Source organism: Lethenteron reissneri, chromosome 14 (genome assembly GCF_015708825.2).
Source record: "Lethenteron reissneri isolate LAM-NWPU_2019-01 chromosome 14, ASM1570882v1, whole genome shotgun sequence".
Taxonomy (NCBI): Eukaryota; Metazoa; Chordata; class Hyperoartia; order Petromyzontiformes; family Petromyzontidae; genus Lethenteron; species Lethenteron reissneri.
The window spans coordinates 4,654,043-4,666,742 of record NC_083792.1 but is presented as its reverse complement, the minus strand read 5'-3'; the positions used below and the strand labels follow the sequence as shown (position 1 = coordinate 4,666,742).

Sequence of the window (12,700 nt, the reverse complement as noted above, 5' to 3'; positions counted from 1 at the left end):
TATTTACGCATTCACAACGGACCTAATCAATCATTAACCACTGTTGCACGCAGTACCAACGAGTAATTATAACTTGACGGCCCTTTGGCAACCCACTGCTGGATGAACCCCCTGTACCTTCCTTCTCGGCTATCAAGGGGGTTGTTTGACCACTCTGGATGTGGCTAAGAGTAGTCGGGAGTTGAACCCAGGCCAGGTCGACAGCGGAGTTTATTCGGCGAACCAACGACGCCACCATCCGCTGAGCTGCGTGTGTACACCAATTATTTTAGAGACGTATCGGCTCTTTTTTTGTCTATCCGCTACTACACATTGTCCGAGAAGTAATTGCTTAATTTATGATTGCGAATCCCAATTCAACGTTTTCACTTAAACAGTAGCAATGCGTGAGGGTGTTAAACCTACTCTTTGGTTCTTTCGGTAAAGAAAATAATACATTAAATACTAGCATACGACGTTTCGATTGCAACACAAGCAATCATCATCAGGTATAAATGAAATAGAAACACAAATCAAGTATACTTAGAAATGTAATGTAATACAACAGAGAGTCGGATAACATAACAGTCAACACCCTACCTGGTTGATTACGTTCTTCCTGAGAATGCTACATTTGGGAGAGAGATTAAACACAGAACCAGAGACATATAGACAGACAAAAAGTAGAGACAGATATCACAGATATACATAGAGATAGAACAAACATGGGCACACAGAGAAACAACGCCTCTGTGTCGAGGCCTTAAATAGAGTTAAACCTATCTATATATATAAATGAACGCAAAGATCCCCCGTGTAGCCTTGCCAAACTGTTGGGGCAAGTGCTGTTCGCGAGCACCTATGAATGCCGACAGGGCGTACGACGGGGTGGGATGGCCAAGACCACGCCCCGTCCGTCTTTGTCTCCCCAGTGCTGATGTTTACACACCGCGCCAGGTGCTCGTTTAGGGCTGAGTCGACCGAGGGGAGGCCCAGGACCGGTTCAAATATCCGCTGCCACTGTTATTTTGTCGTGAGTGGGAATCGCCGAGTTCGTAGCGCGCTAAACCACACAGCTACCGCTCCCCACTCCTATTTATATACGACTCGACACTCAGGCAGATTATTAAAATCGGAGATCATGTTTTCTTAACTTTAAATTAATTGCCGTATCATATGTACACACGTTAATAGACGAGTCGCCTCTTTAAGAAAGCGAATTAGACTAATCCCAATGACACGGCTCCTTAGATGAAGTCATTTAACACATATGTGTGATTATCTAATAATAGCCCACATTGTGCTCACTCGTTGTCTAAATCTGCCAACACTTTCCTGCCCTCGTCACTTAAAAAAAAACATCTTCACGCAGCAAAATAACGTTTCAGGCAACGTCCCTTCAACAGAGCATCAAAGATTACAATTGTCTAAATCTGCCAACACTTTCCTGCCCTCGTCACTTAAAAAAAAAACATCTTCACGCAGCAAAATAACGTTTCAGGCAACGTCCCTTCAACAGAACATTACAGATTACAATGACATCTTTCGGTACACTGCTGGGGCGAAACAGAAACGCTGAGGATCGTTCTGCAATCCCCAGACGTACAGACTTTTGGGGCAAGTGCTGTTAGCGAACACCTATGAAGGCTGGTACGGTACATGGTGGGGGGGGGGTGTGATCAGCTCCACAGCCGGCCGCCTTTGTCTCTCCACTACTGATGTTTTACACACCGCACCGGGTTATTCATTTGAGGCCGAGTCAACTCAGGGGAAGGCCCAGATACCCGTTCAAATATTCTTCACCACCGTTATCGATCGTCAGCGGGAATCGAACTCGGGTGGCCTAGTTCGTAACGCAGCGCGACAACCACTGCGCCACCGCTCCCCACATGTACACATACAAAGATTACCCCCGTGTCGCCTGAACAGACTTTTGGGGCAAGTACTATAAGCGAGTATCACGCATGTACACACACGCGCACATACACACACGCACATACCACGTGTAAGTTCATCTCGCGTCCCCGGCAGAGAGCGGCCACGCCGCATCACTTACCCCCAAGCGCATCTCTCACAAAAAAGGATATCGTGGCCGCGGAGTAAGGCGACATGTCCGGCGTGTCGGGAAGATCTCCGCTCTCAGCCTTCACCATGGACAGCGACAGACCGCGAGTCGGCGGCGAACACGAGCGGGAGCCGAACGCTTGAGCAGGCACGTGCAGGTGATGATGATGCTGCTGCTGCTGGTGGTGGTGGTGTTGCTGGTGGTGGTGGTGCTGCTGCTGCTGGTGATGGTGGTGGTGCGGGTTGTTGCTGTTATTGTTGTGGTGGTGGTGGTGATGGTGGTGGAGAGGGCCCAGCGACGACACCTTGCTACGTGGCCGCACCGACTGATCGCGTGCCACCGCCGCTGCGGCCGCCTCTAAGAGCACCACCTGCTCGGCAGACGACACCCGCTGGTCGCCTCGCGTGGCCATGCCGACGCCGGCCGCGGCGGCAGCGGCCAGGCTGCTGTGCAAGAAGTACGCCATCTGTGGGATGTGTGGCAAGGCGTGCGGCGACAGGGCCGGGTGGTGGCCGGGCAGACCGAGGTGCGGTCCCAAGTGCGGTGGCGGCGGCATGCCGAGCGCAAGTCCGTGAGTCGGGAACGCTATCTGGTTGGCGGAGATCGCCGCAGCCTGATGCTGCTGCTGCTGATGATGTTGTTGCTGCTGCTGTTGGTGGTGGTGCTGTTGTTGTTGCTGGTGCTGCTGCTGAAGGTGGTGGTGGTGCTGCTGTTGCTGCTGCTGCTGCTGAAGGTGGTGGTGGTGGCTGTGGAGGTTGTGGAGGTGGTGTTCGGCAGCGGTGGCAGCAGCAGCAGCAGCGGCAGGGGGTGAGGTCTTGCGCACGACGAGAGGCAACGCCTCGGTTTGGTCCGTGGAGGTGAGCGGTGCTCGCGTTCTGCTGCTGCTGCTGCCCATGAGTGCCTCGCTGAAACCACCGCCGCCGTACGGCTGAGTCAGGCCGCGCTGCAGCGCGCTTCTGCTCGCCTCTCCGCCGTTCGACGACAACGACGACGAAGACGAGGAGGAGGAGGATGAAGATGAGGATGAAAACGAGGTCGTTAAAGCGGACGTGGCGGTAGCGCTGGTGTTGTTGACGGCGGCGGTGCCAGCGGTGGTGGCGGTGCTGTTGGTGGTGGTCGTGTTGATAGCCGTGATGGTTGGGTGGCTATTGCTGCCGCTCGCGATGTTGGAGGTGATGGCTGTGGTGGTGGTGGCGGTGGTGGCGGTGATGCTGCTGGTACCGGACAACGCGGAAAGGCGCAGCGGGTGGTGATGTCCCACCGCTCGCGCCGTCAAGGCAGCGAGCGCTGTCGAGGAGGAGGTCGATGCGGCCACGACGACGTTCATTGACGGGGAAGAACTCGCCCCGCCGGTCGGGACCCCGGGACGCGGCGAGAAGGTCTTCACCACGACGTCCACCACGTGCGCGACTGCCCTGGAGAGTTCATGTTTCAGGGCGTGAGCCAGCTCCTCTCCGCGCTCCTTGTCCGCATGGACCCGTGCTGGCTGTTGCTGTTGCTGCTGCTGTTGCTGCTGTTGCTGCTGCTGCTGCTGCTGCTGTTGCTCAATGGGCTGACCGTGCTGCTCGTCCACCTGCATCTCCTGAAGGTCCTTGTCGGCGTCGTTCACGCTGGACCGACGGCCGAAGGGCGCCGAGATGTCGTCGTCGTCGTGGTCGTGGTCGTCGTAGCGTGCGTCGAGGTCTTCGTCCATATCTTCTGGCTGGAGGAGCTGCTGCTGATGATGAAGATGAGGATGAGGGACGTCCTGCAGTCGCTGCCGACGGTAGCTCGCGGCTGTCTCCGAGTCATCCATCATCTCGTTGTCTGACGATTCGGCCACGGAGCGCGCAGCGACCCCGGTGCTTCCCGCGCGTTCAGAGCAGCTGTCCTCTGCAACGTCGTCATCACCCTCTCCTCCTCCACAACCACCACCACCAGCTCCTCCACCACCACCACTACATCCTTGTCCTTCCTCCTCCATCTCCTCGCCGTCTTTGTCTCTCTCCGCACCTCCCACGCCCTTGTCCGCCTCGTCGGCCGCCTCATCATCCCCCGACTCTTCGCTGTCGTCGTAGGCGAACGAGAACTGCTGTCGAAGGCGTCGCAGCTGCCTCTGCATCTCCTCCAGCTGCCGCTTGAGCCGCCGTCGCTCCTCCCGTTTCACCTGCAGCCTCGCGGGCAACTGCGAGAGCGCGGAGTCGTCCATCTCCTCCTTCTCGTGCTCATCCTCGTGCTCATCCTCGTCTCCCTGCTGCAACTTTTGCAGATGATGATGAAGCTGCTGCTGCTGATGATGATGACGAGGATCTTCTTGCTCCCCAACGACTCCCGGGTTACCCGCGGGCTGCCCCTCTGCCTCCCCGCCCGCCTGTTGCAGGGGCAGCCGCTGCTTGCGTTTGTTCCCTCGGGGGCTCGTGGGTCGGTCACCCCTCTCGGGATCCCCGCTGCGCGCGTTCATGCTGCGGATGATGTTCTCCACGCGGGCCCGCTTGGCCTGGAGGTCGTGCCCGTGGTGGCCGCCGCCGCCGCCTCCGCTGCCCGACCCCACCGAGTTTGCCGACTGCGCGGAGCAGCCGGGCGGAGGGGCTCTCTCGCGCGGGCACGAGGAGTCGCCAGACGAGTCGCTGCGATTGCCGTCCGAGTTGGACTCGGTCACGCTGGGCGGTCTGAAGCCACCGACGCCGCCACCAACTCCGCTCGCTCCCGCGACGCTTGCGCTCGAGGGTCTGGCGCTGAAGCCGTTGTGCGGCACGCCGTTGTGCAGCAGCAGCTGTGAGTAAAGCGAACCCTGGCCGTACGACGGCGCCTGAGGTGGCTCTTCGAACATGCCGCTCGACGCAGCCGCCGCTGCTGCCGCCGCCGCTCCTTTCTTGAGCAGATTCCGCAGCACCGTGGTGCCCTCTCCGCCACCGCCGCCGGGCAGCACGAAGCGGTCGCTATGCTCCTCGTCTCCCTGCGGGCTCCGCGTGCTCATGCCCGCGGGCAAGAGCCGCGTCGCTCCGAGGAGAGCCGAGTCCAGGGAGCCGAGCCGGCTCACTTCCACCGCTGTTCTCCTGCTGCTGCTGCTCCTCCTGCTGCTACTGCTGCTGCCGCTGCCCTCCGGTCTGTCTACCAGATGCTGTCGCTGCTGCCGCCGCTGCTGCTGCTGTTGTTGTGGTTGTGGTTGTCTCGGTCGCGTCCTCCTGACGCCGATGTCAACCCGGCGCCGTTTGGGCTGAGGAGCGCTCACCAGACAGGGGCTGTACGCATGGTAGCGCATCACTCCTCTGAGCGCATTCGCATCCTGCCTCCCGGAACGCCGGCTTTTAACGCGCCCGCAGCGCACTCCACGTGGAACTTTGCGATACCTGGAAAACGAAAAAAACGCGAGCACACATATACATACACAAGTCTATAAACCTACATACACACACACACACGTGTGCACACACACACACACACACGCGCGCACGCACGCGCGCGCGCGCACTCACGCGCACGCGCGGCGCACAGCAACAAAGAGGAAAGAAATAGTCTGAAATTTCTTTCCTTTTCGGCCAAGTTATTTTTCGACCTCTCTCCGTTCCAGGAAACTGATCAGAATCGTGGGGAGTAGCCTTTCTGCAGCAAGCGTTCGGCGGCCCGTGTGTGCGCGTGTAATATATATAAAGTGAGCGGAAGGGAAACATTTAGTGTGCGGCCTTTGGCATCATTCACAGAGTGAGTGCGGTCGGTTAGTCGGTCCTTACGGGGGGGGGCGCAATGCGGGAAGGGCCCCCTTAATGTTTCATTGAAGCCTTTCAATAGATGCACGTCAAACAAACGCGATGTTACTCATGGCTTTACAAAAACTATTTTTTTAACTAAATTTCGCTGCGCGCATACACACACACACAACACGCCCTGGATTGAGATGCGAGGCCGTTCCAAGAAACGGCACCGCCAACTCCCCCTTACGACGACGACGACGATGATGTCAAGTTACCCGATGACGATTTGGTACGCGCTTGTGATGTCATTTCTTTACAACCTGGAATTGCTTTTCTACTTAACGAGCAACGTGATTGATTCAAGAATGGCTCCCGTAATGGAACGGTATTTAAATTGTCCGTGCGTTCATTACTATTGTTCATTTATCTCACGAAGTATATTTACAGGTTGGTTTATATTTCGTATGCAGGTCACTTGGCACACACACACACACCACACACGTGTAGTATTATATTGATGTCAACTTGCATTATTCACGAGTAACACAAAACTGCCAGTAATACTTTGCTGCGTCTTGCCTTTACTTTGATGTTCTTACCCTCGCGCCTACGATGATCACGTTTGGCTACGTACGGCGCGAAAGAAGTTCAATCATACACACGCGCACACACACACACGCACACAGGCATGTCTCTATGTTCTCACGTCCAGCCTTGTCTGGCTTGCCACACGCTGATCGCAAAACGCGCGCATCCCTCGTGTTGCAAGTCTCTAGTGTGCGCGCAGTGATGTCGATTGTGTACACGTGTGTTGTTTTAAGTCATCACCCAGCACTAATACCGAGAACGTCACACCTCACGGTAGTTCCTATTCATAGCACAGACAGCCACTTCTCTAGCACTCCTCGGCTCGACTGCCATGTGCATGTCGTGGAGATTAACCACCTGCTCGATTGACGGTGTTATGCATCGTTACGTCTTGCTTGGCGAACCTTTAGTTATTTATACAATTCAGGCAATAAGGCTTGGTTATTAATTACACACACGTCGCTCTGTGGTGCGTTTAAAAAAATAATCTCTGTAGTAATATAGAGGGTATTTATTTACGTATTTAAAAGCGGCTTAGTTTAGCTCGTATAATGTACACTATAACGACGTGTGTAGTGGTAGATAAAGCGTAACAAAAACATCGGAGTAGTTTTTCACTTACCAATTATGTATATATCCATTTGGTTCACAATGTGGATATCTTACCCAGCTGTTGAACGATATCAACATTAACATATCCATCTACGTATTAGCACATCGACTGTCACATTTCAACGCTACATACTGAGCGAGATAAACCCAACACCATCCGTCAATGACACTGTCGTCTTACAACAACACAATGACCATATAATAGTCGACGTTTCGCTCAATGGCCCTTCGACGTAGCCCAAAAGCTCGAGAACGTGAATTCAGTGCCGGTGCCGTGCGCCGTGATGGATAGTTGACGTCGCTGGGCCGTGAGAGATGGCGACCGCGTGTGGAAGTCGTCATTCAGCAGGAGGTTGTTGATCATGGCTCATGGTGATGGGGATGTAACATCGTTCAGGCTCGAAAACCCGTGGCGGTCGCCTTTCGCACTCGAGTGCCCTGTGACCGCGTGCTTCAACACAAACTCCAGCGAGCCCAATACGATTCCTCGCTCACGGCCACCAACACCAATGGCGATTGTTTGAACCGGCCCTGGACCTCCCTTAGGTCTACTCGGCCTCAAGTGAGTGCCTAGTGCGATGTGTAAACATTACCACTAGGGAGACAAAGGTGGCCGGGCATGGGGCTGTCCCCCCCCCCCCCTCGTGTCCCGTGCCGGCCTTCATAGGTGAACTTGCCCCAACAGTCTGTTAAGGCTATACGGGTGATCTTTGTATTTGTAAAATGACTGAAAATATCTGAGTTTAATTGATCGTGCGGGAAAGGTCTGAGAAACCGTATTCACCCAGCAGTGGATCGATCATTGCTGCTGCTGCTGATGATTACACGGAGTCTAATTTAATTCCTTAAGACTATAACTCACGGCTGATTCATTCGCGACTCGCGTACTCTGTGACCTCTCCCCGTTCACATATAATCTCCGCGCGTGCGTGTACTTTGATTGAAATGACCAAGTTTAATAGATCCCGGGGAAAGTTAATGAATCACTGCTTTTTTTCCCTCTCTCTCTCTGTAATAATCGCTTCTAGCCCAGGACAGGCAAAAACAAATCTGTGTTGCGGCCAAAAGTAATGTTGGTGAGCTCTGTTGTGTCTGTATCGAGCCGTACACGTCACAAACAAAAGATCCCCCGTATAGCCTTAACAGACTGTTGGGACAAGTGCTGTTAGCGAGCACCTCTTAAGGCCGGAACGGCACACGCAGCAACACCACGCCCGGCTTTGCCTTCGCCTCCCTCCCCAGTGCTGATGTTTAACACACCGCACCAAGTACACTTTTTAGGCCGAGTCTACCTAAGGGAGGCCCAGAAACTGTTCAAATTATTCGCCGCAGACAGTTGTTGGTCGTGAGCGTGAATCGAAACTCGGGTCGCCGGGTTCGTAACTCAGTGCGCACAACCACTGCGCCACCGCTCCCCCGCTGCGCGTTAAACACACAGGCAAGACACGCGCGGTGTCGAATAACACAAATTTCATCAATGAACCTCGCGACACCCGTGCAAGCAACAACAACGAAAACAAGAGCAATCCGTGAAGATGTCAGTTCAGACGCGGAGCCTTACTCAACGTTTCACGACTCGTGCTATTTCGCTGTGCTGCCCGGACATACACCACGTTGCCCTCCCGTCCACGAGATTTCACGGAGGTGCGGCGAAGTTGACGGGCAACACAATCCGGGCAGTGGTAACCTTTTGTCAAATTGCCCCCCTCCCCGCCCCCCCGTCCGCACCCATCCGTGATTTGGTGACATTGCGGTTCGGATCTTTTTTCACGATGAAGGTGTTTTGGGTTAGATCGCGTAAGTACAAATGTTGTGTCGTAACCCTCCACCACCCGGCATAGCCGATTAGTAAGAGATTTGTCGCGTTAACAAAACGCCAATTAGTTACTAGTGTAGTGTATAGTGTAGTGTATAGTGTAGTGTATAGTAGTGTAGTGTATAACGTAGTGTATAGTGTAGTGTATAGTGTAGTGTACTACTTCAGCCCCACCGGTGTGTTGCAGAGTAAATCCACAACATTTACAATTTGAGTAGCCGTGACGTTCCGCTGGTAATCACTTCCACCAGTGCCGTGGGGCGCTTTGCCGGAATATTCAAATTCTGGCAAATTCCGCCAAATCGTCCGATCATCTTTTTTGTTTTAAACGCGGAGCAATTGGGGTAGAATGCGCGCAGTTACCACCACCACCACCACCACCCCCGTGGGGGTTGTCGCGGCTGCGTTGGCTGTCCGAGCTCCGATGTCCGATTGCGGTTTCGATCTTTGCACCGTGGCGGTTATTCGGCATGATGTCCGACGTTTCGTACCGGGGTGCAACGCACGACGCCGACGGGATACTCTTCGCTCAGTCGCTCCAACACCTCGACTCGCGGAACACTTTCTCGTGAGATAACTACCGGGCAGCAGTAGTGAAAGAGCTTTACAGCTCATCGGATTCCTCCAGTATAAATACATGTTATCATTCTGATGACAACAAACAACAATCATAACAAATGGAAGAAAGCGGGATTTAAAACACACATACATACGCATGCAAAGATCCCCTCTTTAGCCTGAGCAGACTGTTAGGGCAAGTGCTGTTGGCCAGCACATAGTAAGGCCGTTACTGCACACGACGTGGTGGGTGGCCAGCACCACGCCAGACCGCCTTTGTCTCCCCAGTGACGATGTATTTTTTACACACCCCACCAAGTACCCATTTGAGGCTGAGTCGACCTAGGGGAAGCCCAGGACCGCTTCAGACAACCGTCACCGATGTTGGCCGTGAGCGTGAATATTAGCGGAGCGCGCTAACCGCTACACCACCGCTCCCCACCTTAATGAAACGCACACATACATACACACATACACACACACACATACACACACATACATACACACACATACACACACATACATACACACACATACACACACATACACACATCCCCCGTATAGCCTTAACAGAGTGTAGGGGCAAGTGCTGTTAGCGAGCACCTATGAAGGCCGGAACGGTACACGAGGGGGTGGGTGGCTAGCACCACACCCGACCGCCTTTGTCTCCCTAGTGGCAATGTTTACACACCGCACTCATTTGAGGCTGAGCCGACCTAGGGGAGACCCGGGACCGGTTCAGATAATCGTCCCTGGTGTTGGCCGTGAGCGGGAATCGAACCCGGGTCGCCGGGTCCATAGCGCAGCGCGCTAACCGCTACACCACCGCTCCCCACAAACATACACACACACATACATATACACACTCACACGCACAAACCATGAGCCCGGTAATAGAAGCAGCTATACCCCCCGTGCGAGAGAAAGAGAGAGAGTGGGGGGGGGGAGGCGGCATCGTACGAGGAAGGCTATTTCTAACGTTCGGGAACAGGCAGTATTGTTCTATTTTTAATAGCTTCCAACTGCCTTCAACAGATGCACAGATGTGCGCTGTAAAGCATCAATCTCCGCGCGGCGAACAACCCCGGACTTGATAACAACACGAACTGCTTAGACTTGGCCTGCCTGCGCTGAACTCCCCTTGCACTCCCTGCCTGCGACGCAGCGAGAAAGAGCCTGGCACGACGCGCATTATATCCTTCCCTGAGTGTCGGTGGTCCAGCGTAGACAAAACTTTAAAGTTTCGAGGCTGCCATTAGCATCGTGGTGCACACACGCGCACGCACGCGGCACCTCAGATTAGCGCGGTTGGCTACGTACGGTGCGAAAGACGTCCAGCATTACATGTACGCACACGATTGAGCGAAAAGCCACCGCACATTTCGCCAAGAGCACTCACTCAGTGTCTCGCTGGAGGATTCCAATTCCATTCGTAACTTGGTCACCTTTACAGCGGTAATCGTGATGACGTCTTCTTCCCTCCCTTAACAGACGCAGACTGCATAGACGGAAGCTAACGCACGAAACGCTTTCAACGTTGGCTGGAAAGCGTAGCCAAATGTGCAATGGACTGACGTTTCGAGCAATAGCCCTTCTTCAGAGCAAAGAGCGAGGTGGATAGAGAGAGAGCGCGGTTGTTTGACCGCGGTATAGACTGCTATTTACACTACTGGATAGACCCTGAGCAAACTGGTGCATCGTGAAGAAAGTTGACGAATGGAACGTGTTTGGAGTTGACACCCCCGGTAAGTGTTCTATCATTAGGTCAGATACCGACTCGAAAACAACCGCTCCAAGTCAAAAATACACGCGCGCACAGAATAAATAAAACACTCACGCAACATTTGCCCTACAACTTTCCGGCGTGGCGACACCGCCGAGATAAAATGTTCACTCCGTTTCGGCTCGGCGCGTCTTGCAGGAACGAGCGAGAGATGCATTGAGCGCGGGTGACACGGGCTCGTTTCGCCCTCTGAATTGCCTCATCAGCTCAGCCCATGCACAAGCCCAGCTACGCGCAGGCACTGCTAGGGCAAGCCACGCGTGGTGGTGGCGGCGGTGGTGGTGGTTGGTGGTGGTGGCCGTGTGGGCGAGAAAACCCACAGATAAGCTTTGTGCGGGGTCTCCCTTCTCGCAACGTTGCAAGGGGTGGCGATGCAGCGACCGTACTCGGCTTTGGCGGCGAAGGGCAATTTCGCTAACAGCTCATCTCTCTCCCTCTAGTATTACCAAAACAATACCCGCCGCTAATGTTTCTTGTCGTTGCTTTTTTTATTTTTTAGCGATGCTTCAGCGTCGACGCGTTTCTTTCGCAGTTAATCCGGCGACTGATAAGTAAGCGCATTACTTAAATATCATGAAATATAAATATCGCGTTCAACGTGACCGACACGGTACTTTGTTGAAGACGGTAGCGCTCGGCACACGCTCATTCGCTTCTTTCTGTGCGTACGTTGAACTTCTTTCAGCACGGCACGCAGTCAACGGCGACAATGGGAGGTGAGATTCTTACTGATGGCAGCAGCGATGTGACTCAGGAGCTAAGCGCCCAGTGCTGGTCGCGACGAGAGGTTCTAGCGGTCGCTTCGTGGTAGTTTTGCCATTCGTCCTCCGTTCAAGGAGCGCAGACCGCGCGCATACAACGAACGGACTCGACAGAAATCAAAAAGACAGCGAGGGTTTGACGCTCACTCGATGCGCCGATTGCATAACACGCACCTTGGCAGAAGCGGGGAGATGGCAGCGACGACGAGACAAGACGCAACGTCGATTGACTATTCTACCTTTCGTGCCGTTACGCGAATAGGCTCGATAGCGCGTGGATAGAATTGACAGCACTCACACGCGCGTACGGCTCCCACTGCGCTGATAATTTCAGCTATGATCACACAGTTGTAGAAAATGCGATAAATGTGCTGCTGCTGCTACCACAGCTGACTGCTGCTGCTGCTGCGTTGGTCAAACAGAGGCACGGCAGTGGATAACGTGTGCTGTGTTGTGTGTGTGTGTGAAGGTGTCTTAGAGGTGGTGGTGGTGGTCACCGTGAACGCACTTACTTTGCGGCTGCACTGGCGAGCGGTCGCTTGTTTTCGGTAGGCGGGCCGATATCAAAGACAGAGGAGGAGCGCTTCGTCAAGATCATTTTAAAGACGCGGAAGTCGAACGAAAATCGGCGGCGTCACTTGCTGGTGGTGTAACAGCCACACCCCCGAGCGTAAAACGGCGCGCGCTCGCTCGCGTGTGTGTCTGTGCGCGTGTGTCTGTGCGTGTCTGTGCGCGTGTGTGTCTGTGCGTGTGTGTGTTGCAAAGTCGTAGACCAATGAGCGTGCTGGACAGCGACACACACGCGCACGCGCACGTACGCGCGCGCGCCCGCAACACACGCGCGTTCACTCGCTCACGCACGGAACT

General features: G+C 54.3%; 1 protein-coding gene across 1 annotated transcript in view; it reads right to left on the bottom strand.

The window, feature by feature from the left end:
• The window catches only part of LOC133342273 (homeobox protein prospero-like), a 122,917-nt gene extending 110,496 nt beyond the window's left edge, over nt 1–12,421 (bottom strand). Inside the window, exons 1-2 of the mRNA XM_061551331.1 lie at nt 12,346–12,421; nt 2,067–5,373 (exon numbers count right to left, since the gene is read on the bottom strand). Of these exons, the coding sequence (XP_061407315.1) occupies nt 2,067–5,285 (3,219 nt within the window). The 5' untranslated portion in view covers nt 5,286–5,373; nt 12,346–12,421. The remainder of the gene's footprint in view (nt 1–2,066; nt 5,374–12,345) is intronic.
• Nucleotides 12,422–12,700: the final 279 nt, after the last annotated feature.